Here is a 24,669-nt window from a genome sequence, read left to right on the forward strand (position 1 = left end):
CTGGTCAAGAAACCCTGCTCCTGGGCATTTCTATTTATACCCAGCGTGTGGCTGGTGGGGTGGTTAATTTTAGCTGGGTGGCAGGGCTGTGCTGCCGGCGGCGCAGGAGAGCCAGGGTGGGGGTGGCTGAGCAGGGGATGCTTCATGGCTGTTATTGTCACAGCCCAAAGTGGGACAGGTGGCACGGGCTCGTGCCAGCCTGGGCTGCCCATCCTGCCACGGCTGTGCCTGGGGCAGCATTACAGGGCCGGCTGCCCTGCCAAGCGCCGAGCCATGGGTGCATGCCGGGGCCACTTTGCCACTCTGTCCTGTGTCCCCTCTGGGTGCTCAGAGCAGCTGGTCTTGTGGGAGAGAGAAGGGAAGCGGGGACAGACCCAGATGCCTGGGTTCTGTGCCCTGAAAGGGGCATAGCCGGGGTGACGTTGTGCTCCTTACCCCACGCCTGGGTGGCCATGTCCCCTGGCTGTAGCTGCAGGGGTGGGGATGCGACGTCTTGTATGCAAAGAGGCATCAAAGTGAAACAGTTGGGACCAGCATCTTCCCCAGCCACGTGTCCCATGGGGCGGCCAGCGGTCTGGGGGACAGAGGTGTCTCAGGCATGGGTGCAGCTAATCCCGTGGGGTTTGGGTTTTGCCGGTGTGTGTGCCCAAATTCACAGTGGCACTGCCTGAGTGCCCCTGGTGTTGCAGAGCAGGAACCGGGCTGGCTGGCTCCGGCTCCAAGCTGAGAAAAGGGAAGGCTGATCCTGGGCGTCCCCAGGGAGGTGCTGCGCTGGGGCACAGGGGACGAGATGCCAGCACCTCTCTGCCAGAGCCAGCTCTCCGGGCCAGCAGGGCTGTAGGGTTGCCGTTTTTCAAGGCCCTGTGTCTGGAGCAAGGACAGGTGCAGGCATCCCAGTGGAGATCCTGGCATTTGCCAATCCTGGTCTGCGGTATCACACCCTGGAGAGACCAGTTTCCAGGACTTCCCAGCTCTTCCTGTGGATTGGCAGCAAGGGGCTTTGCCCTGAGGGTCCTGGGGTCACCAGTGAGCACAGAGCAGCCATCACGCTGTGGCGATGTCTTGCTGGCCCCACGGCACAGAGACTCAGCCACATGTGTAGCAAGCCTCATCTGTGCTCTGCCCCCTGCTTCCGTCTCTGTGCCACTCTCCCTTCGGGCCAGGAGGGTTATTTTTAACTGTTTGCCATGTGCTGCCTGAGCACAATTAAGGTAATTGGTTTGGGAGCCTGGCTCTCACACGCCGCTCCCAATTACCTGCCTGCCTGCCCGTGCGGCCCCCCGCCTCCCTGCCCGCGGTGGCCGGCTCCTCCGGCGGGGGACTGCCCCAGATAGGGTGGCAGGGCTGGGTGGGGGGCGCAAGCGGGCACAGGGGATGGAGCCATGGAGAGGACAGCCCTGCACAACGACAGCCTGCTCTATGCCTCCCTGATTGCCATCCTCCTCCTCATCTCCTATTGGTTCACCACCCGCTGCTTCAAAATCATCAGCGGCATCGAAGGTACGGGGTTGGGGACACAGGGGGACAGGGTGACACTGGCCCATCCTATACTCTTCCACAAGCCAGGTGGTGAGGCGATCCGGGCGCTTGGTGCGGGAGAGGGGGATTGGGGACCTCCCTGTCTGCCTGTCTGGGGCACCTCCATCTCCTCCTTGGTGACTTTACTTGTTCCTCCTGCCCCTGGTCCTCCTCCGCCGTGTGCGAGAGCAGCCGGTGGCAGCCACGGCTGAGCTGCAGCTGTGCCCAGGGCTGCTCCAGGAGCATCCAGCTCCACCATGCTGCCGGCGTCCAGGCACCGCTGTCCCTCGCTGCGGGACAGGGACACAGATGGGCTTCGCAGTGCCTCCTGTTCTGTCGGGGGTGCCCGGTGCTGATGCTGGGGCCTCAACCTGCATTTTGGGGCTCTTGGTCCCTTTGGGCATGACCTACATCTTTGCTCCTCAGCTGGTGTGTTGGGGAGCTCTGAGATGTGGCGGGGGTCCCGGTTTCCCCAGTGAAGGGTTTCTTTAAGCCCCACTGCAGTGGGATGTGTGTGCTGGGGGCTTTGCAGGGTGAGACCCCCAAGGCAAGGTGGGGAGGAGAACTGGCACTGGTACCGCTTGTCTGGGGACGTGCAGGGCCTCTCGTGCCTGGGGCGTCCGTTTCTCCATCCATCCGTGTGACCTCTCTCCGAGCAGCTCAGCCAGGCCCTCGTGGCTCTTCCCACAGCATGGCCAAATGCTGGCTTGCTGTGGGGATGAGAAACCACCCCTGGGAACGATGCCCCTTGATGGGATGGATGGCAGAGCCCTGTCCCACTTCTGGCTGGGTGCATGTGTTTTGGATGGCCTTTCCAGCATCCCTTACAAGGCGGCCGCGGGTCTGGCTCCATGGGTGAAGCCTCACGTGTGGTCCCATGTGTCTCCTCCATCCTGGGGGCAGCTCCAGATTGAGGAGCATCCCTGGGGATGTGGGTGAGCCGAGGGGGTGGTACCCTGATACCTCCAGCCCATCTGGAGCTGCCGTCGGTGGGAGGGGATGTGCCCTGGGCAAGTAACTCTGGTGAGTTTGGGGGTGCTGAGAGCTGGGCTCTGGCACGGTGTGTGGCACTGGGACACAGGACAAGCACCGGGTGCCTGTGCCAGTCCTGGTGGTATCCTGCATCGTGCTGGCAGCGGAGTGGAGGGCTTTTATTAACGGCTCCGGCACAGGAATGAGTAATCCTGTCAGGGCGTCCGGTGGGTGATTTATTGCGGCTCTAATGGGGAGGCCGGCTGGCGTGGGATGGGCACAAGGGCAGGCGGGGAAGCTGTCACTCGGTGGCTTACTTTCCACTGTACCCTTTGGCCCCAGCATCCCACGACGCTGGCAGAGACACATGAGGGGCCGACAACGGTCCACTCACATGGATTGAGCAGGTTCGCTTTGCAGAGGAGCTGCCCCAGACCCTCTTTGCTGGGACTAGCCCTGGCCCAGGCTGGACAGACTCCTCTACCACTGTATCTGGCCAAAATTAGGTTGCATAAATAGCCCCATGGCGTGCGGGGCAGGCATCGGCCCTGGGAGCAGCTGGAGGCTTGGGGTCATGATGGCTTGCAACTGGGGCTTAGCAAGAAAAAAAAGCTTTAAAAATGCAGTTGGCATCAGTGGCAAACTTCCTCCGAGAGTGCAACAGGCCTGTGCCACCCCATCCCTGAAGGGACTGGCTCAGGGTGGGGCCAAAGCCAGGAGCCAGCCGGCTGAAATCCAGGCTCAGTGCCTGGAAACTCACTTCTTTCCAAGAAAAGGAAATGTTAGGTCGGAAAACTTCCAGCCTGAGGGATGTTTCCCCAGGGAGGACTTTCATCTCACTCCCCAAGCCACCTCTGATGCATTGCTGGCATCTTCTGCTGGTGTCAGAGCCTTGGGAGCGTGCCCCAGGCGGGCAGGAGATGCTGAGCCGGGTGGCACGGAGTTGCTAAATAGCCTAGCTATGCCATGACCTGGGACTGAGCCACCAGCACTCTCTATCCCCTGCCAGGGGACAAACCTGCAACCTCCTGGGCTGGGAATGGGGTCCTGGGTGGGGGTCCTGGGTGTGGGGGTTGGTGTGGGGCAGCCCTCTTGCGAGATCTTGCCAGCATCAGCCAGCACCTCCGACATCCCCTTCCTCCCACAGGTGTCACAGGGTGATGTTTCTTCCCTTGGTGATGTTTCTTCCCCTGGTGTCGTATTTCCCCCCCCACCACCACAAAGGCAACAGGGAGGAAAGGGGGCTTTCTGCCCCAGTCCTGTCTGCAGGGCCCTCTGTGGGGGCAGGAGGGCCCTAGAGCTGGGCAGAGGGTCTTCCCCATGGTCTGGGTATGGCCACTCCACCTATACCTGTGGCAGCTGGCCTTGCTCCTGAGGGTGACAAAGCAGAATAGGGAGCAGTGGTGGCATGGGGACAGCCCTGCTCCCTGCCTGCAACACTGGTGCTGGACTTGGGACTGCTCTTGCATCACGCCCCATGCGGGACTTGTCCACCCAGGGATGGGCAGTGCCAGCGGTGTCTCCAGCGGCAGCCACGCACCCCAAGGGGTGCTGAGCCCTGGTGATGGGGCAGGGACCGGTGGGTGCCTGGCTTCCCGGTGGTCCCTGTGGTCTGTGATCGAGCAGCCAGGCAAAGGCTGGGATGCTGTTAAAAAAAGCATAGGAGCTAAATATAGCCCCGTCGGCTGTGTGTGGATGTGTGCTCGAGGCACGCGGATGCCTGGGTTCGCCCTCTGCCTCCTGCTGCCACGTGACCTTGGCTGGGTCCCTTGGTCCCACGGGGTCCCCAGCCCCTCTGTCCCCTCCTCTCCTGCCTGTTGCTGTGCTGCCTGCGGGTCTGGCAGTGTCTCAGGCATCCTACATCACAGCCCCTGCTCCCGGCCCATTCCCCCAGCCCTGCTCCCTGTCTCCCCTTGGCTCTCCCAGTGAGACAGGCGGACTCATCCGCCAGCTCGGAAATGGGGCAGCTGGACCTGTTGCCCCAGACCCTGCCCAGGAGAGGATTGTGGGGACCTTGGGGTGTTCAGCCATGGTTGTCCCCATGGGGCAGGTACGCGTGTGGGGCGCAAAGGACAAGTCTGAGTCATCCCCATCCTGGATGTTTAGCCAGTGCCCAGCGTCCTGTGCCCTCCCTGTGTCGTTCCCCCCCCGGGAACCGAGTGCCTTTTAATATCTGTGGCCCGTTTCCTTAGCAACTGCATTAAGCAAATCGATAGAGGTGGTGTCATTGGAATGGGAGGGCATGCCTCCTTCCCCTCCGGCCCCCCCATCCCCGCCACCCCCCACGCCTCCCTCCGCTTGGCCTCTCTCCGCTCTTACTTGCAGGCACGGCCCTGCTCTGCCTGGGCTGTCAGCTCCTCGAGCTGCCTGCCACAGCCCCATGCTGGCCCCTTGCTCGCCCACAGCTGATGGCGGACGCCCCTGAGTAGAGGGGAGACAGCCGATCCCTCCTTGGGGACAGCGGCGGGGGTCCCTGGGAATGCATGGTCCGGCAGTCGCAGCGCTGGGGTGAGGAGGCTCCAGGACGGCAGTGGGGAGGGGGTGGGAGGGGGTGGGGCCATGAGACACCCCCACCATGAACCTGGAAGGCCTTGAGATGATCGCGGTGCTGGTGGTCTTGGTCCTCTTCGTCAAAGTGCTGGAGCAATTTGGCCTCTTCGAGCCCGTGTCCTTGGAAGGTAACGGGCGCGGGCGGTGCTGGCTCCACTGGGAACATGGGCGGCAGCTGGTGGGTGTCCAGAGCTGCCCCCAAGGATGCTCTGAAAGTGCTGCATCCACGGGAGAGTCCTGGGACGTGGTGTCCATCTGCTGCTCATAGGGGCGAGCAGGGGGGTCCTGGTGCGAGGAGCGGGGTGTCCTGCCTGCTCCGTGCAAGGTCCCAGTGTCTGGGGACATGGGGAGGGGACAGGGGAGGGGAAAATCTGCTGCATGGTGGTGATTTTGGTGTGTGCTGGAGTGTCATGGACCAGGACTGTGTGTGAGCATGCAAGTGGGCACCAGGGTGTTTTCCAGCACCTCTAGAGGAGCAGCGTGTCCCCATGGTCTGTGGTCACCTCACCCTGAGCAGCACGAACATGAGCTGTCAGACTCAGCACCAGCCTGCAGAGCAGCCAGAGCCTGGGCAGGATGGGTGCCTGATGCATTCCCTGCTCCTGGCTCTTCCCAGAGTCCCCCCATGGCCCTTGGGCAGGGTGGGGGGACACACGAGCTGCTGCCCAGCTGGGCAGGGACCATGCAAAGTGCTGAGTGGTGTGTGTGGGGCTCGCTTGGTGGAGCTCAGATCTGCTCAAGGGACTGTGTGGGGTGGGACGGAGGCCAGGACCGCTTGGTCGGGTGCTCCCTGGACTCCCAGGGGTGACGATTGTGTGGAAGGTCCCCCCAGCCCTACCCAGCCCCTGCCTGTGCCTGCAGACACCCATATTAAGGATGATGCAGCCTGCCCGTCCCCGGGCATTTGGGGCACCCACGGGGTGAGGAGGTGACAGGCAGTTTGCCTGGTCCACTGGTGCCCTGGAATTGCTCCACTCTGGTTCTGCAGCGCTGATTCTCGCACCCCTGGACTGCACCTGTGGGATGGCTGTGCCTGGGAGTGGGGAAGGAGGGAGGGGACAGATGGGGGCATCGCTCCCTGTGGCCCTGCAAACCTTCTTGCAGGACAAGAAAGCGTGGTGAGTGGGTTTTGTTGCTGCTTAACTGCTTTCCTTGTCCCAGTGCTCCAGCGGCAGTGCTCCTAGGTGGGTTGTGCCAGGAGGGAAACTGAGACAGAGCTGAACTAACTGCCAGGCATCCTGCCTGTGAGCCCCAGGGGGGAACATGTTGACTGTGCCCAGATTAGACCCCCCCTTCCCCAGTTCTGCTGGTAACTTGGGGGGTGCCTCCCCCAGACTCTGCTTTGTCCCCTTCCCTGTGCTTTTGCTTCCCTGTGCAGCTCCATGAAGCTCTGGACCAAAGGTGGTGGCATAGATTGCAGTGGAGACAGCGGGGGCAGTGAGCCCCCTGGTCCCTGCAGCAACCCTGCTGAGGGGTGCAGACAAGGCAGGGGCCACCCCTTGGCCTGTGTTGCTGCTCCTTGCCTGGGATGTGCTCCTCCGTCCCCTGGGGCACACTCGTCCCCATGCAAGTGACAGGAAGTTGGAGATGGGGTGTCCTGCATCCAGCCTTGTACCTGTCAGCCAGCAGCCCTCCAGAGGGAACCGGGATGGATGGTGGCATGCCTGCCTCCCGTGAAGGACCAGCCTTGCCACCAGTCCTCTCTCGTCCCCAGGAGGACATGGTGTCACTATACAGCATGGGGAGGCACAGCCTGCCCTGTCCCACGATTGGGAGCTGTGGGTCCCCCTGGCCTGGCTGGAGATTTGCCCCAGCTGTGGCAGTGGGAGTGGGACCCAGGTGCTCCAGATTGGCAGCAATTGCTCCCATTGCCAAAAGGTGCCTGGAGGGGAGGGAAAGGTGTTGCTCAAGGGGCAGGAATCAGCGGAGGTTGAGCGGAGCTCTGGGTGCTGCAGGGGGAGTCCTGCAGGTGAGCGGCTGTGTGTTGGGATGGGAGTGAGATGCTGTTGTGTGGGTCACCCCCTCAGCTCAGGAGGCAGCAGGTAGGAGACTTTGCTCTCCAGGGAAGGTCCCAGGCAGTGTCTGGGGCTGGGAAATGCTGAGTCCCCTCTGGGGGTTGTTTACCAGCTGTGCCGGCAGCGGCAGCCCAGGGACCGCAAAAAGCCTGAAACCGTACACTAATGGCTCAGGTCTGCTAATGGACATGGGGCTCCGCCACTCGCTTCAGGAGTCATCGATACCGCCTGCTGTGCTTCCCCTGTCCCGGCTGCCACATCATGCTCTCCCTGCCCTGTCCCTGCCGGCCCCCTGCCTGTGGCTGTCTCTCTGCCCAAGCTGTGCTGGTGGTCTCCTGGGGACGGTGCGTGCTGGGAAGTGTTGTGCCTCCACAGTGATGGTCTGGGGATGGAGCATCTCCAGAGGAGACCAGAAAAATGCCTTAGCCCTGGGGAAGGGTTTGGTGGGAGCATCTTGCGGTGGGACCCTGTCTGACCTGTGGAGGGGAGGGGGAAAAATGTGGGGGAACTCCAGGCTTTGTGGGTTCCCAAACTCAGCTGGATGAGGCCCCGAGTGACCCATCCTTCCATTTGGAGATGGCCCTCCTCTGCGCAAGGGCTTGGATGGGAGCGCTGGTTGTCTGTGCCCCCTTGACATGTCCCCTTGGCACTGTCCCCCCCGGATCCCGTGCAGCCTTGGTGGTACGGCCAGAGCCGCTGTCTGGCAGCAGCATCAGAGCATCTCCCGTGGGCACTCTGCGCTCCAGGGGTGATCGATGACGGAGCTGGTGTTGTTTACCAGTTGGTTAATCACTGATGGGCCACGTCACCCTACCAGTGCCTTGTGCCACCATGCCTGTCCCCAGCCCTGAACATCTCCTGGCAGAGCTGCACATGCGCTGCCGAGCTGCCTGGGGGGCTCCCAAGCCCCTTACCAAGAGACCACTTTGGCCAAGCGCGCAGGAGGGGGCAGGCAAAGAGAAACGCTATTGATTTTGGCTCTTGAAGTGCAGCATCAATAATTCAACGCGGAGCAATCGGTCCCGGCTGGGAGGAGGGGTGGGCGGGAGGTAAAAGGCGGGAGAGCTGCCTCAGATGAATATTAGATGAAGCTGCAGATTGCTATTGGCGTGATAATTGGTGCCTGCCCAGGGCTGGCAGGGCTGTCCCTGCCTCGGCTGGGTCAGAGTCCGTGCATGGGGCAGGCAGGATTGGGGGTGTCGTGGAAAGCCCCTGACATGGGGTGGGCTGGCCCCTGCCTTCCCTGGGAGGCTGCTGCTGTTGCCCCAGAGCTGAGGATGTGGAGGGGGAAGCAGAGCTGGAGAGGGTGCCAAAGCCTTCCAAAGTCTGGGGAGAAAGAGGAGGGGGCAGCAGCCCGGCTGGGTGCCACCGGCACCCCAAAGGATGCCAGGCAGGAGGGTGGTGGCAGCGAGCAGCATGGCCACCTCCTGGTGACTGGCTCAGGGTGAGGGTCCCTCCAGAGAGGGAGAAAATGAGCATCCCTGCGGCACTGGCGATAGTGAAGCCCTGTGCCAAGCCCTGCTTTCCTCCTGCTTTCCAGGAACCCCTTTGGCAGGAGCGCAGCATCTTGGCTGCGGGAGGGACCAGCCCTTTGGTGTGCGGTGCCAGGGGTCCCTGGGCTAAGGGCATTATCCAGCCTGGTGGGTTTGACAGACCCAAGAGGTCAAGGCAACCTGGCTGTGGGTGGGGTAGATCTCAGAACATTGAAATCTGGTGTGGGACAGCTTCAGGTGCTCCAGGTTGAAGCTTGGGGTTCCCTGGGGTGAGGTGCACCAGGGATTTTCCCGTGCACAGGGGGTTTAACCCTTCCCTTTCCTTTGCCAAGGGCTGGCAGGTTTTTCAGCTGGCTGTGGAGCTAGGCAGGGTTTGGTGGCTGAATCAGAAGAGAGCTGCTGGCTTATGGTGAGGGCTTGCAAAGCGGGAGGGGAAGGGGCAGAGGTGTGTGATTGATAGTCATGGCCAGGCTCCGGGTTTGGATCCCGGCATGGCCTTACACACCGAGGCATGCTGTAGCTGGGCCACATCCTGGGGTCTTAGAGAAGAAGGTCTGCTGGGGACCCTACGCTTCCCCCGGTGGAGCATCTTCCACACGTTCCACACCCAGGGACATCAGCCCTGGTTATCAGCGTGGGCACAGGACGGGCTGTGCTGTCTCACCCTGCCTGGAGAGGGTGAAGCTGGGGGAGAAGGGGACTTGGCCCTGGTTCCTTGGCTCTTGGCTGTGACCCTTGCAGCTGGAGCCAGGGCAGGGCAGCTCTCCCAGCACTGAGCTCCCCGAGGACCACAGTGCCCGTGGCACGCACCCCGCCAACCCTGACACTGCGTGGTGTCACGTCCCGCTCAGCCCAGCCAGACGTAATTAGCTTGTTGAATCTCTTCTGCCGCCGGCCTCGCGTTAATCACTTTTCACATTGCTTCTCTCCCAATTCCCTGTGGCCTGGCTTGTTCTTTCTGTTGCTGATGTGCCTGGAGAGGGGAGCAAGGGGACCTGGCTGGACATGGAGCAGGGACCCCACTCTGCTCTGTCTTGCCCCAGGGACATGCTCTGAGGCAGTGGATGGAAGGGCAGGGAGATCGCTCAGCCACAGGGAGGTGAGAAAATTGCAGACTGGAGAAAAAGCAATAAAGCTAGAGAGTAAGGGAACCTGTTGAGACAACCCTTCTTTGCAGCCCTGCTCTGCTGGTGGAGGATGAAACCTCAGAGTCCAATGGGAAGGTCTGGCTTGAAGCCGGCCTGGGGCTCTCTAGCATAGGCTTGTGTTGGGCTGCAGGGTGCTGTGAGAGCTCAACAGGGTCTCTTTCACCTCTCCCTTGCAAGGGGCAGGATTAGACCCCTGGACTGGGCACAGGTGGGAATAGAGGTGCCCTGGCCAGGGCTCTGTGTGGTTGTGGTCCCCAGAGTGCAGGCAGCAGGAGGTCCCACATGCTGTCCGTGCTTGGCTGCAGCATCCCCTCCCAGGGATGCAGGGAAATGTCTCGTTCCCCATGGGCCACTGCCCTGGGGCTTGCTGTGCTGCTGGAGCAGGGGGTGGCCAGATCAGAAGCAGTTTTTAGGGGACAGATGCGTGGAAAACTAGCTCAAAGAGACTTTCTAATAACCACTACTGCCAGGCTGGGGTCTCTGCCCTGCTGCCCATGAGGCAGGGCTTTGGATGGGGTGCAGAGAACCCCCACCCTGGCTGGCCGCCCTGCCACGCTGCCCTCCCTCCAGGGAGCACCCCGGAGTGGAATGGGGTGCATTTCCCTCCAGCAGCAAGCAAAGTACTCAGGGCTGGCAGCCCCCGGCTGCAGCTCCTCTACATGCCACGGATCTTGCAGATGGCTGTGACTTACTTGCTGAGTGGAGAGATGCAGATGTTCCCCCAGCAGGTGCAGAGGGAAGCGGTGCGGATGGCAGGTGTCCATGGAGGTGATCAGTGGACAAGTCCGAGCCCTGAGGCTGGGAGCTCCTTGTGCTGTGTTGTGGGTGCATGCAGGGTGGCAGCATTGCTGGGGGACAGGTTTGGTGGCCTGGGATGGGGCGGAGGTGCTGCGTTGGGCTGGGTGGCAGCAGTGTCCTGGGGGACTGTGAGTGATTGAGCTCCAGGGTCGGCTGCCACCACATGGTGCTGTTGGGGTGGGAACCGGGGGCAGCTGAGCCTCCTCCACGCACCCATTGGTGCCAGCTCTGCACCCCTCCACAGCTTTCGGGGGCTGCGGGGTGCCCGTGCCAGGCTGTGTAGGTGCAGAGTGACAACAGTGAGGTTCCCCGGGGTAACTGGGGTGAGAGCTGGCCCCTAAGTCCCTTGGGGATATGCATGGGCTCTCAGTTCCCCTGCAGCCTGGGTGCCCTGAGGGACCCCAGAGGGTGCCGGGGCGGGAAGAGGGAGGGCCAAGGCAGGTCTCTCCTCCCCTGCCCTCCCCTCTCCTCCCTTGCTGGGTCTGTTACTGCCAGACCAGCTGCCTGCTGGGGCTGCACGTCTGGGGGATGTCGGTTGCTGGGGCACCCTGGGATCTGCAGGGGCTGCAAACGGTGGGCATCATCCTGCTGCTCTGCTCCAGCCTCAAGCTACTCCATGTCCTGGGCATCATCGACCCGGCCAGTGGAGGTGGGACAGGGGGATGGGGATGGGGTTGCGATGGGATGGGGCAGTTGTGGTGGAGGTGCTCCTCATTTCCCATCCGAGGGGCTGCAGGGTGCTTGAGGGAGACTTGGAAGGATTAGTGTGTTTTGGGGCATTTTAGGGGGACATTAGGGTATGGGAGGGTGTCTGGCAGCATTAGGGTGTAGGGAGCTGGGGAAGTGAGGGTGTCTGGATGTTGGGGTCGGGGGTGTTTGGGAGTGTTAGGGTGCTTAGAGGGCACCGGGGTGCAAGGGTATGAGGGCTGTTGGGGTGGGAATATCTCAGGGCATTGGGGTGCAGTGCTGTGTGGGGTGCTGGGGGCCTGGGACTGTCTGGGGTGTTGGAGTCTGGGGGCTTTGGAATGCAGGGAGCCAGGATTTGTCAGATGATGGGGAAAAGGGCTGCAGGTGACTGGGTCTGGGGAGAGGGGTGGGAGCTGGGGGCAGGGAGGGATGGATGTGGAGTGATGCAGGACAAAGCTTTCCCTGCTGCCGCAGGAGCTGGTGGCTACGGGGGGAGCATGGCTAAAAGAGGCTGGAGCCCCCGGCCCCTTCACCCTCCCTGTGGGGTTGTGCCAGGGTTGGGGAGGGAAGGGGCTGCCGTGGGTGCTGAGCTCCCTGGCTTGGCAGGTGGGTGCTAAGGACAAGGCTGGATGTGGCCAGGCAAGAGGACTCGGAACGCGTCGGAACAAGGGATGTGGGACCTGTTGGTTGTGCCTGGCGAGGGCGGGAGTGCAGAGCACTGCACGGTGCAGCTGGCTTGTCTGCTTTTGCTGCCGTCCTCGGCTCTGCCACGGACAGTCCTGGCTCAGACAAGCGCTGCCAACAGACTGTGCATGAGTGCGATTTAGGGTTGTTTTTTTTTTTCTTGCCCCCAAGCCCTCTGCCTTCTGGCTGGTGCTGGGGATGCTGCCAGATGAAGGGGCTGCAGATCGCATCCCCTCCGGCGGCCAGATCCCGGGGTTGGGAGCTGTGATGGGAGAATGTGCGGGTAGGAGTGATCAGAGGAGCAATTAGTGACTGAACAGAGGGAGGGGAGGAGGCCACTGAGCCCGGGAGGTGCTTTCAACCCCCTTGTGATGGAGGATGTCCCTGAGCTGCCTGGGCTGTGGCTGAAGCATATCCAGGCTTCGTACATGTGCCTTACTGGGGAGGGTATGGATGATATCTGGGAAATGGCTATGCAGGGCACCAGCTCTCTAATGGGACACGCTGCCTGCAGCCAAGAGGAGCTGCTGCTCTGCTGGGGCATTTCTTGGGCAGTTCCTCTGGCACCTTGGATGCACCGATTGCTGCTGCCAGAGATGTCCCTGCCATGGAGGTGGTGATGGGAACAGGGCAGGATGTGTCCCTGCAAGTGGGTTTTTGTGGCACATGTCTGTCCCGGTCCTGCGGCCTTACCTGCTCCTTTTGGGGAGTCCCTGAGGTCCACTGTGCCTTGGTACGTGTATCCCATCCCATTCCTTTCTTGCAAAATTTTGTATGTAGTGTGGCCTGAAAAATTATTATTCTGCCAACATCTCCTCTGGGCACAGCCAGGCTGTCTGGGAGCGCTGTCACAGGCTGGGAATGGGAATGGGGACAGCACCACTGTGAGTCCCACTCTGCTCTGTAGCCCTTCTGGCCCACATCCCCCCTCTCCCCTCTCTGGCACTGGGGAGCGTCCCAGCTCTGAGTCTCTGCTGTCCCATGAACTTCAGGTCTTGCACGGCAGCTTTGCTGCTCACAGCTCCTCCAGCCCTGCTGGCTCTGGGTGTCCGGGCTGAGGCCACCCCTGTCCCACCCCCAGGACAGGGACTCTCTGTCCGTCCTCTGCCCCTGGAGATGCCAGCTCTGATTTCATTCCCCTAATGGATGACTGTCTGGCCCCAGCGGCTGCTGCAGGCACCTTGGCCCTGGCTGTGCTCAGTTCTGTCACCGCTGACTAATGAGGGTCATTTGCAAAGCTGCTGCTTGCAGGACCCATCCTGACCCTCCCCGGGGCGGCTGGGGGAGCTCGCTGTCTCTTCCTCCTGCTGGCCTTCATTGCAGACCCCGGAGAGCTGTGGTCCCCCTGAGCAGGAGGTGGCACTGCCCGAGGCTAGGTGCTGTAGAGGGGGAGCCGAGCCGGGGGCTGGTGGACCCCGCTCAGAGCTGAGCCCTGCACAGGGATGACCACAAGCCACAGGTGGTAGGGGCAGCTGAGCATCACTGCCTGGATGGACTCGGAGACATGTCCTGGCAGGGGGAGCTTGGGGATGTGCCTCTGGCCTCCCAGGAAAAGACGATGCTCTGGAACAGGATGGAGGCTCTTCTACTGAAAAGAGCATGTTCTGGGAACTGCTGACCCCTTCCCCATGCTCCCTGGCCCTGCCCTGCCCCTTCTTCTGGCTCTGTACTGGCTGGGGTTTGCCCTCCTGCTTCCCAGCCAGGACATCTTAAAAGGCAGAGGGGTCCCCTCACCCAGCTGCCTTCTGCCAGCCCTCCTCCTAGGGCATGGTGCTAGGGCAGATCGCCCCTGGGGTACCAGCTCCTCCTGACCTCACGACTGACCTGGTGTTACCCCATGGGGCCAAGAAGGGGCTGTGGGGGCTGCATGACCCACCCTCTGCCTGCTGGTGCTCTGCTCCCATCCTGGAATGGTGCTGTGCCCAGGCACTGAGCTGTGGACACTGGGAGGGGTCTCACTCATCGTGATGATGCGTTTATTGATGGGTTACTGGTGGGGAAGGTGGTTGGCACTGCCTCTTGGTTTGTTATTGTAGGGTCTTTTCTAGCAGGAGGGTGCTGTGGAAGGGATGGGTTGGTCTCCCCAGTCAGCTGTCACTGGGAGGGCACTGGTGGCTTTGGCTCTGTGGGGAGGGCAGGGACATGGTTATGCATCGAGTTGACCCCAGGTCCTGCTTTCTCTCTGGGGAGACCAGAGAGACCAGACCAGGTTTGGGTCCTCCCTGGGAAGAGAGGTGTCAGCCCAGCACCGTGTAACCCCCCGACATGGCAGCACTGGCTGGATCCAGCCCCCAAGGGTACATCAGCTGCTGGTGGCTCAATACAAAGTGGTCCATGGCCATCCCAGTGGTGGTCACTGCTGGGGTTTGGGATCTACCTGCTGTGGGTCCCTTCAGAGCCAGTATCCAGCAACCTCCAGGATACATTTCGACAGCATGTGGAGGTGGGGATGGGAAATCCCTTCCCCTTTTGGTGCTGCCCAAGGATGGAGGCTCTGCTTGTGTGTAAGTGTGTTTTGAAGTCGCTGGGCTGTGGAGTGATGCATGGAAAGCGACAAGCCACTTAACCCGGCAGACCTCCTGCCGCAGATAAAACACTGCCAGCCCTTTCCGTTGGCTTGTTTTGTGCCAGCCACTTGATGGCTCTTGCAGAGGGGTGGAGGACAGAGTGACATCTGGAAAAAGAGCAGGCACAGGGCTTTGTGCTGCAGGTGTCCTGTGTGCTCAGCAGGACAGCACATGGCTGGGCTCCGCTCCCCATCTTCGGGCAGAGCTGCTTCCCAGTGCGGGGGAGCCGAGGGAGCCCCGGGACTTGCTCACATGGATGCTGGGGGACAGAAAGGAGAACGGAACGTCCTCCCCAGCAGAGCCCTCGGGTGCACCAAAGCCAGGACAGCAAAACCCCATCCCTGGTCACCCCTCTCCTGTTGTTAAGCTGCATGTGCTGAACGTGCTCCCTCCCCTGCCCCGGGGCCCCTGAAATCGGGCCCTCTTTAGTTTCCTCCTTAAGAAAACGCCCATGTTCTTTATTTTTTTTTTTCTTTTTCCTTCTTTATAACAAACTAAAGTGTAACTTGCACCTGACCTGACCTACTGCACGTGCCTATACCTGCTGCCCCTGTGAGTCCAACCACAGTTTACTCTCTGTTGCATCTCTCTCGCTGTGTGGTTTCCCTCCCTCCCCTGGTCCATCACCCTGGCGCCGGCTGTTGCTCTGCCCGTCCCATCCCTTTCCCCTGGGCAAAGGGGCTGCTCCTGCCTCCCAGGTCTGTTCCCATAGTTCGGCTCTGCCGGAGGGACCTGGCCCCAGGGCATCCTTGGAAGGCTGAAAGGTGCAATTTCCCTTTCCCTTTGCAAATTAAAGTCCTGGAAAAGTAGCTGGGCTGAAATCATGTTTTAGGCACAACTGATGCCTGCTTCTAGGAAGGAGAAAGCCTCGTTCCTCACCTGCCCGCAAACCCCAGAGCAGACAGGGGCCAGGCTGTGCTGCCAGCACCAAGATCCTGGCCCTCACCCTTGCCTCTGTCACCCTGTGACAAATGCCAGGGGGTTCATTCGTGCATCCCTGTGCATTTGTGTATCACTGGCACCCTACTGTGGATGCTGTTTCCCTGGGGACAAATTTGCCTTCTCTGAGTGGCTTTGTGGGACAATGACCTCCTGGAGCTGTTCTCCATCGCCCCAGGGTGATGGAGCTGCCTGCAGACCCAGGTCTTCCTCTGGGCATTGGATCTGGGTACCAAGCAGCACTATTTCCCCAGCCCCCAGGGCTCAGCTCAGCCCCACAAGGCTGAGAAAGCTGCTGGAGAAGCCCCATCTGCTACCCCCCTAGAGAAACAACCCCAAAACCAGGGCTCAGGGCGCGCAGGCATTGTGACCTGCTGCCTGCAAATGTCCAGGGCGCTTGGATCAAAAGCTGTGACAGCACATCCCCAAAGGGACTTTGCACTTTTCATCCCGTCGGTGCCCCGTGCCGCTCTCTGCCTACCTCTGGGGGCTGGAGCCCGGCATGGCCTTCATCCCCCTCCCTGCCTGCAGCCTTAGTCCTGCGCTGAGTTTGCTGGCTTGAGACACTGTGGGAAGGGAGGGAGTGGGTCTGCAGCCATGGGGCAGCGCCAGCAGGGAGAGATGGGGCTGAGCAAAGGCACTGGGGTCCAGATGGGGGAATAGGGTTGGGGGGGGGAAGGTCTGTGCAGCGAGGGGGCTTGCTGTTTATGCAGAGCCACTTGGAAGCCATGGCTACGGGCCAGGCTGACATCGTGAGCCCCTCACCCTGCCCCCATAGCCTGGCCGAGGCAAAGCCCTGAGCCCCGTTCCCCTTCTGGCTGTTTCGAAGCAGAGCCCTGGGCTGGGATCCCAGTGCCACGCTGGGGTGGGGGTGCACGCTGCAGTCCGGGCTGCATGGCTGGGTTCGGTGCATGCTTCGCGTTCAGCCGTCGGCTGCCAGCAGGATCAAACCCAGCCCAGAGCTCTGGGGAGGATGCAAAGCCCTGTCTCAGCCACAGGCTGGTTCTTGGGCTCCATCCTGCCCTGCCTCCCTGCATAGCCCCTTGGGGAGGGGAGGATCCCAGAGCGCAGGTATTTGGCCTCCAGGCTAAAGGGTAGCCCTGCCATCTCCTGGGTCTCTGGGCTGCTGGATGTCTCCAGCACACCCCGACACGTTGCAATGGGGGGTTTGTGCAGAGGTGCTGGGTGTGAGTAGCCCGGCAGGGTTGCCCTTTTGTCACCCCCTTCCTTCCCCAGGAGGAAAACTCCAGTGCTGGGTTTGTCCTGGGATGAAGCAGAAAGGCCGAGCAGAGCCTGGGCTGGGCTTCGCCTTCCTGCTCCTCCGGCGTCGCGCTGCATGTGCTGCCTCCGGCCCCGCTCGCCCTGTGCCGGGTGCCCAACCCTGCTGCCCACCGGGTCCGGGGGCCGCTGCTCCGTTAACTCTTCTTCTGCTTGGTGACTCCTTCTTTCTTCCAGGCAACCCGCCGGGCCAAACTAAAAAAGCGCTGAAGCAGCGATTCCTCAAACTGCTGCCCTGCTGCCGGCCCAAATCCATCCCCTCGCTCAGCGAAAGCAAGTGCTTCTTCTTGCCTTTGTGTGTGTGTGTCCCCAGCAGTGTTGCTGCCTGCCCTCCGCCCTGGCCCTGCCCGCGGGAAAGGGATGCCTCTGCCACCCCGCTGTGCTGAGGCTGGGACTGTCAGGATCAGCCCTGCCCCGGAGGGGTGCGATCCGATGGGCTCTACAACCACTTCTCTCCTTGCCTGCTTCCAGGGTGGTTTTTCCCCCTCTCCAGCTCCCAGGAGCGTCTCCCACAGGATGCTCAGCGGCGAGACCCGCTTTGGAGCTGCCTCGGGGCAATGGGACCCTCCTGGTGCTGGTTTAAGGGCTGGGAGGGTTGTTGCTCAAAGCTCGGTGTCAGTTTGGAGATGGAGATGTGATGGGGGGGGTGAAAGGGGCTGAGCAGGGAGTGAGCACAGAGCTGCCCAGAGCCCCCTACCCGCCCTGCACTGGTTACGCTTGGCCCCTCGGTGAGTCCGAGCCCCTGGCTGGGGTCATCCCCTGCCCCGTGGTGTGAGCTGATACCCCCTGGGAGAAGAGGTGAGTATGGAGGGGGCAAGTGCTGAGCTGCCCCACAGAGCGGGGGGTAACCGCTGTGGGGCCGCAGCCCCTCGGTTGCAGTGGGATCTGGGGGTGCTGGCTGCTGCGGCCTGGGGTCGTGCAGCTTGCCAGATGGTGGGGAGAAACCATCGATTAAGGTGGGGGCACAAGGGGCAGGGCAGGGTCTAGACAAGGCTGGGGAGGCATTTGGGGCTGGAGGTTCTGGGGGGCAGCTCTCCTGCTGGACACGAGCTCCAGTGCAGCACACACCTGCGGGATGTCCAGGGTCTTGGCTCCGCAGGGCAGATGCCTGTGCCAGGGGGAGGAGAAGGGCAGGTAGGGGGGCTCTCAGCACTGGGGGGCTTTCATGCCCCCTTTCTGCCCAGCCTGTGCTGTATGAGAGGCTGGGGGGACTGTTGCCCAGTGTCAGCTGCTGGTCTGCCCCCAGGGTGTCTCTGAGTGTCCCCTGCTGGCATATACCCAACTCTGGCTGAGCAGGGTACCCCAAAAATGTGTCACCATGGATGGGGTGTGCTGTGCAAGGTGCATCTCCTGCCCCCCAGCACAGCAGGGCAGGCAGGACGGTGCTGGCCTCAGCTGCCCTCTCTTCCCCTGGGTTCCTTGCAGACAGCGTTGAGGATGAGTTTGAGCTCTCCACCGTCTGCCACCGCCCTGAGGGGCTGGAGCAGCTCCAGGAGCAGACCAAGTTCACCCGCAAAGAGCTGCAGGTCCTCTACCGAGGCTTCAAGAATGTGAGTACCCCTCGACCAGCTTTGCTAGCCTCCCCCCGCTGCAACGTCCAGCTCGGAGGATGCTTTGCGCCCAGTGGTGCCTGGGGTTTTTGGGACCTTGGGGTTGAAGTTTCTATCAGGCTACGGCCTGATTCCACTTCCAGGGAGCTCAGTGGGGTGGCCTGATCCTGTGCTCCATCCCTTTGGTGCAGAGAGCCTCCTCCCTGGGTGCCTGGTATGCAGAGCCCCTCCAGCGAGGGGTGCAGCCCACAAAATCAGGGAGATGCTCCACACAGCCTTGCCAGCCACCCCACCAGGCAGCACAGGGCCAGGGGGCAAGGCAAGGGAGCCACAGGGATTTAGGGGGATGCTCGGCCCCTCTCCACAATGGGGAGGTGACAATGTGGCTTGCCCTGGCAGGAGTGCCCGAGCGGCATCGTCAATGAAGAAAACTTCAAGCAGATCTACTCACAGTTCTTCCCGCAGGGAGGTGAGTGCCTGCCCCCATCCCCATGCCCCGCAGGGGTGCCTCCGCAGGGCGGGGGGTCACACAACACCCCCTCACACTGTCGGTCTCCCCGCAGACTCCAGCACGTACGCCACCTTCCTCTTCAACGCCTTCGACACTGACCACGATGGCTCCGTCAGCTTTGAGGTGAGCTGTGGCCGAGGAGGGGATGGCAGTGGGGCAGGGAGGGCACGTCCCTTCAGGTACCACAGGCTGGGCTGAGCAGTGTTGCTGTTGCAGATGGATGAAGAGCTTCCCAGGGGCTGGTGGCACTTATTAAATTCACAGAGGCAGTGGAAAAACAGTGAAAAGCAACAAAAAAGGGGGCTTCCTATATTTTCTGGCTAGTGTCTTGTAGGTACCCAGACTGGCAGGCACAGCCATGGCTGCATCTTGTTCAGGCTTTGGCTGAACAGCAGGTCCCGATGCATGTTGTCCTCTTGGGTGCTGTGACCCAAAGAACTAGTGTGGGACATATTTGGGGACAAGCAATCGGTTTTCCCCAGGCTCTTTTTGATACTCAACGTTTCCCTTGTCAGCTCTGGGGCATATCTGCCTTGGGTCTGAGTTCTCCCTCTGCGGGAGGGACAAGCAAGGTTCTGCCCTCTGTGTCCGTGAGACCCTTTGTGGCTGTAACTCCCATCCGCCTGCCTTGTCCATCCTTGCAGGACTTTGTGTCTGGGCTGTCCATCATCCTGCGGGGCACCATTGATGATCGCCTGAACTGGGCCTTCAACCTCTACGACCTGAACAAAGACGGCTGCATCACCAAAGAGGTGGGATGGGGGGGTCTGGGCTGGTACCTGGGGCCAGCGCAGGTCTGTGCCCAACAGGGATGAGGGCAGGACTCAGGGGCATTGGCTGAGCTCTGGAGGAGAGCTGGCAGGGGTCAATAATTACTGAGCTCAGCTTTGCAAACAGGTCCCTCCTGGCACTGGTGTGTCTCTGGGGTGGAGGGTGGATGAAAGGTGTAATGCTTTGGGTCTCCATTGCACCTGCAGGCACACACACATGGCCCCACACCATGCACGGAGCTGGCAGAAACGTGCGTGAGAACCCCACAGGCCCTTCAGGAGCATCACCAAAAGGGTGTGGGTTGGGGACTAGACAGAGGCAGAGCCCCATGTTGACCCTGCAACCCCCTTCCCTCCAGGAAATGCTGGACATCATGAAGTCCATCTATGACATGATGGGCAAGTACACCTACCCAGCCATGCGGGAGGAAGCACCCCGGGAACATGTGGAGAACTTCTTCCAGGTGAGCCGAGCATGTCCTGGGGAAGCAGAGCTCCAGCACAGAGCCGGTGGCTGCCCAAAACGTGGCATGGTGCAGGAGAAAACACGCACTGGGGATGAAGCAGGGCTGTGCTGGAGCCAGGGAGACATCCTGGTCCTGCTGGGTGCTTGGGGATGGCTGGGGCAGGGGTGCGCTGTGTCCAGCCCCTGTGGGACCCAGGCAGGTGGTGCTGGGCTCTCCCTGGGGCTGGAGCTCTCGCTGCCATGCCCTCCGTGCTGTGCTTGTCTGCAGAAAATGGACCGAAACAAGGATGGCGTGGTGACAATCGAGGAGTTCCTGGAGTCCTGCCAGAAGGTAAAGCTACCAGCAGCACTGCTCTGGGGCTGGGCCACCTCCCTGTCCCTTGGGGACCTCTGTCCCCTCACTGGTCTCCTGGCAGAGAGGGGGTGAAGGCAGGTCTCCAAGGGGCAAGGCTGGGTCTCTCCTTTGGGAACCATATCCATGCTGGTATCTTTGTGCGGATGAGAGCTGTGCATCTCAGTAGGGCTTGGAAACTGCCTGTAATCCCTGGGACTCTTGTCCAGGGGGACAGAGCTGCCACGAGGATAAAGGCAGGTTTGGGGGGAGCTGCCCAGGTTACTGCTCTGTGCCCAACCCACCTGTTCCCCACCTCCTTCTTGCAGGATGAGAACATCATGCGGTCCATGCAGCTCTTTGACAACGTGATTTAGCTCCCGGACCTGCCTCCAGCTGAGCTCTCCTGCCACTGGGCCCAGAATTTGCTTCTCTCTCGATTTTTCCTTTGAGCCTTCTCTCTGCCGGCTGCACAGACACCCCCACAGGAAGGAGCCTCCCTTCCCAGAGATGTGGTCAGCGGTGGGATCTTCCCTTCCCTCTGGGCTGGCTCTGCTTTCCTCGGGGGACCCCAAGCAGGTGCTCCTGGACATCGGAGCGTGGGCACGCCTGGCACGGGGCGAGCGTTTGGCCCGGATGGACCTCCCTGCACCCCTTCCTGTCAGGGAAGCCGCAGTCTCGGGCTGCAATAGAGGCTTCCCACATGCACAGCACCCCGTGCAGCCATGGCTCCCCCACCCCTGACCCTCCCCAGCCCCGGGAGCCCCCAGCCCCAGCTCCAGCCCAAACCCTCCAGCGATGCTGTCTAGAAACCAATAAAGTCTTGCAATGGGCGCCAGTGCCTCGGCTTCCTCCCCTGCCCCAGCTGTGCCCTGCTGCGGGGAGCATGGATGGCATGTCGGCCATGAGCCACTGGCCACCCTCCTTGCCCAGCCCCTGGGCCGGTGGGTGGGCAGAGGGGCTGTGCCTGGAGAAGGCAGCCACACAGGCACTCGGGGTTCATCGCTGTATGAGATGTGGGGGGTAGCCTCTGATCCCAGGGGGCCCAGTTAGACCTAGGAGGTCCATCCTGACATGGGGAGAGGGGAGACTAAAGGTGCTTTCTTGTGGCACTGGTCCCCCAGGATGGAGGATGCTGGGCTGGGAGAGCTACAACCTCAGCCCCTGTCCCTTGAGTTCGGGGTGCTGGCACACAGGGGACCTCAGGGACCCACTTTGAGGCTCCAATGGAGAGACACCCTTCCCACCCCTCCCTGTGGGCAGGGCAGCCAGTGAGGACAGGGCGGCCAGGATATGGGGACACATGGAGGAGGGAGGCGTGCCGGGCTCCGGCGGCCACCCCGGCCTTTAGGCGTCATGGCCACGCAGCATCGTTTGCTGATGACCTTCCCCTGCTTCCGTGCCCTGACCCGTCCCAGCCCACCTGCTGCCTGGGGAGCCAGGGAGCGAGCAATGGGGCAGAGAGGTGTCCCCAACAGGCAGAGCCCTGTGCTGGGGACATGGCTGAGCTGGCAGCTCCCTGGGGAGAAAGTCAAGGCTGGGGGCGACCAGGAGTCGTTGCTGTGCTGCCGGCGGGCTGGCGAGTCACCTCGGGGGAGGTGGGCTCAGCCCTTTCTCCTGGCACGGCCATGAGAGAGCCAGCCTGGGGACCCCAGGGGTGGAGCCAGCACCCTGGGGCTCCCCACGTCTTTGTCACCACCAGCTCCTCAGAGCTGTGTGTGTGCAGGCAGACCTGTCCTGCTCACGTATCCCTCCGAGTTGTAGCTGGGACAGTGATGCCCATGGGCTAATGACCCCATGCCAACCCCAGAAGCCCCTCTGTGCAATCCCACAGGCCTTGGGAACGTACCTGGCCCCAGCAGCCCCTAGCTCTGCTGCTCCAGCCTCCGCATCCTTAGCAGACAAGGGCAGCCAGGGCTGGCCTGAGCTGCGGCGTCTGGGATCAATGGGGCGGGGGTGAGCAAGGCCAGTACCCATGCTGGGCCAGGCCCCAGACCCAGGCCAAGCCCCTGGTGTCGGAGCCATTAGAAACAGCCGCCCCCAGGGCCCTGAGCTGAAGCTACGGGGCTGCTCCCCAGCAGGACTGTCCCTGGCCCAGCCCCTGCAGAAATGATGCGGTTTTTTTAGGTTCATTCAACACATCGTTCATCTCACAAGTCCTGTTCCTTGGGTTTGCCGTGGGGCTGAGCTCCCACTTGCAGTCTCGCAAGGGTGGGAGGGCAGGTATCCCGATCCTTACCCCTCCCGTCTCCTTCCCCCCCAGTCCTCCCTCTTCCCAGGCTCTCTGGGGTACCCACCGGCCACACGGAGCAGATGCTGCCTCCTCCCTCACGCTGCAGGTCGCATGGTGTGACCCCCCACCCCCACCCCCCCACTCCGGGGCATGGTGACCCACAACCCGCTTGGCATCTCCAGTCTGTATATTTTGTATTATAACAATAATATGGGTTAAAAAAAAAAAAGCAACAAAAAAACCAATAAAATCTAACCACAATCGCTATGCACACCACCGTTAACATCTTTGCATCTGTCAGTCGTCTGGTGGGGGATGCGGGAAATAGGGTCCGAGGGTCTCCGCAGAGGGTTGGCAGTCTTTTTGGGATGCTGCAGCTGCAGGTTGCTCTGCATGGGTGCTCTGGGAGGTTGCGTGGGGGACAGGCTGCACCCTGAGCTGGTCAGGGTCCCAAACAGCCTGGCCACGCCATCGATGGCCCCATAAATACAGTCTTTCCCCTGCTAAGAGGCTTTAGGCTAACAGGGTGACACACACATACCGAGTGTGTCAGGTCTCAGGAGTGGGGCTGTCAAGTGTGTCTTCAGCTCGTCAGGAGATGCTGCTGAGTGAACCTGAGCTTGGGACCAGGTGGCCCTTGTTAGGATGGGTCATTTAAGGCTGAGCTAACAGGTAGATGGTCAGCTACCACCTAGAAGAGGTAGGTATGGACTGGAAAGGGATTTTTCTTAGGGATGTGAATGGATGGGCAATCACTGATCCTTGGTAAAACACAGCCTTGAGAACTGGGAAAAATGGCTTGAAGCAAAACAAAGAAGAAAAAAGAAGCAAGTGAGTAAGAAATCAGGAGAATAACAGCATCACGGACCTGGTGTGGGACAGTGACACCTCCAGCGTTATGCAGTCTGTGGTCCAAGAACTGAAAGCTCAGTGTGAAGAGCTGCCTGGAGACCCAGACATCTTAAAATAATGGGCTTTAGCTATGGGGAGAATTACCATCATGGGACTGGGAAAGCTGCGAGTCTGCTCTTTCCAAAGCCTCTGACTCCCCAGGGACCTTTTTGACCCGCTGGCAATCACCAAGGTCTGTGTACAGCAGTATGAATGAGCCTGAGTGCATTTTCCCCCTCTAACCCACCCTTCCCAGTATATCCTATCCCCCGTGAGCTCTGCTTGGCTGGTTGCTATTTTTGGGCAATGTCATCTGTGAGCTTGACGTGCCCTCTTGTGGCACAGGGATGCTGTAAGCCACGGGTGGGGTCCCTCTCCCCAGGATGAGGGGTAGGGATGACAAGGGGCAAAAGGGTGCTGTGGGGCTCACTCAGCCCTCAAATGCCACCGTAGCCTTTTCATGCCAAGTGGGAATATATTTGTCCAGGGATCGCAGCCGGTAGCTATGGGGTGGGGGGGATGGCTGAACCTGGGAGTCAAAAAATAACCTCTGCTTAGCTCCACCCTGGGGCAGGCCCTCGGGAAAGGGGCTGAGGGCAGGGAGGACTGGATCAGTCCCTCCAGGGGTGTCATCAGCTTGTTAGGAGAAGCTGCTGTGTGAGGCAGGGCTTGGCACCAGGTGTCCCTTGTTAGGATGCGGCATTTAAAGGTGGGTAACAGCAAAGTTGTTGGGTCTATGCTGAGAATGGAGGTAAGAGCTGATGGGTCCTTAGAAAAGGGTGGCCTTATGTTGTTTCAAGCCATTTTTTTCCCAGCTTTCAGAGGAAAAAAGAACAGTGGCTATGTGGGAAAACAGCTGAGCAACTGGATGAGGCAGCTGATGCAGCCTGGGGCAGTGATTCACTCCAGCATCCCGAATGCTGCCTAGAAACACAAGCATCTTGTAAAAGGATGAGATCCCAACGCTGGGGGAATTGTCACCATAGGATTATTTTGGGATGATCAAAGCTGTGAGTGCAAGCCTGCTTTAGGGTCCCTTCTGACCTACCAGCCAACTGTCCAGTTCTGCACACGGTGGTATGAGAGTACTGAGTGTCTTCCACCCAAAGTCTGTGCGCTTCTCTCTAACACTTCTGTAAAGCTTTGTTACGTATTAATAAATTTAGCTAGTTGCTATTTAGGGGCAGCAGTACAACTTCTATTTTTGCTCTTTGAAAGCTTTAAATTGGATGTGACGGTAACTAGAGATGCTCCTTGGCCAGGGTCTC

At 60.8% G+C, this 24,669-nt stretch overlaps 1 protein-coding gene across 5 annotated transcripts in view; it reads left to right on the forward strand.

The window, feature by feature from the left end:
• The window catches only part of KCNIP2 (potassium voltage-gated channel interacting protein 2), a 46,933-nt gene extending 24,142 nt beyond the window's left edge, over positions 1 to 22,791 (forward strand). The window contains exons 1-10 of one of the 5 annotated variants that reach the window (XM_074591505.1): positions 10,770 to 11,137; positions 12,516 to 12,524; positions 16,827 to 16,922; positions 18,075 to 18,199; positions 18,599 to 18,668; positions 18,763 to 18,833; positions 19,355 to 19,462; positions 19,840 to 19,944; positions 20,215 to 20,277; positions 20,607 to 22,791. In XM_074591505.1, the coding sequence (XP_074447606.1) occupies positions 10,849 to 11,137; positions 12,516 to 12,524; positions 16,827 to 16,922; positions 18,075 to 18,199; positions 18,599 to 18,668; positions 18,763 to 18,833; positions 19,355 to 19,462; positions 19,840 to 19,944; positions 20,215 to 20,277; positions 20,607 to 20,654 (984 nt within the window). In that variant the 5' untranslated portion in view covers positions 10,770 to 10,848 and the 3' untranslated portion in view covers positions 20,655 to 22,791. Of the gene's footprint in view, positions 1 to 10,769; positions 11,138 to 12,515; positions 12,525 to 16,401; positions 16,927 to 18,074; positions 18,200 to 18,598; positions 18,669 to 18,762; positions 18,834 to 19,354; positions 19,463 to 19,839; positions 19,945 to 20,214; positions 20,278 to 20,606 lie in introns of those variants that run through there. The other 4 variants (XM_074591503.1, XM_074591501.1, XM_074591500.1 and 1 more) reach the window with 4 other exon arrangements.
• Positions 22,792 to 24,669: the final 1,878 nt, after the last annotated feature.

The sequence above is a fragment of the Larus michahellis genome, chromosome 6, assembly GCF_964199755.1.
Source record: "Larus michahellis chromosome 6, bLarMic1.1, whole genome shotgun sequence".
NCBI lineage: Eukaryota > Metazoa > Chordata > Aves > Charadriiformes > Laridae > Larus > Larus michahellis.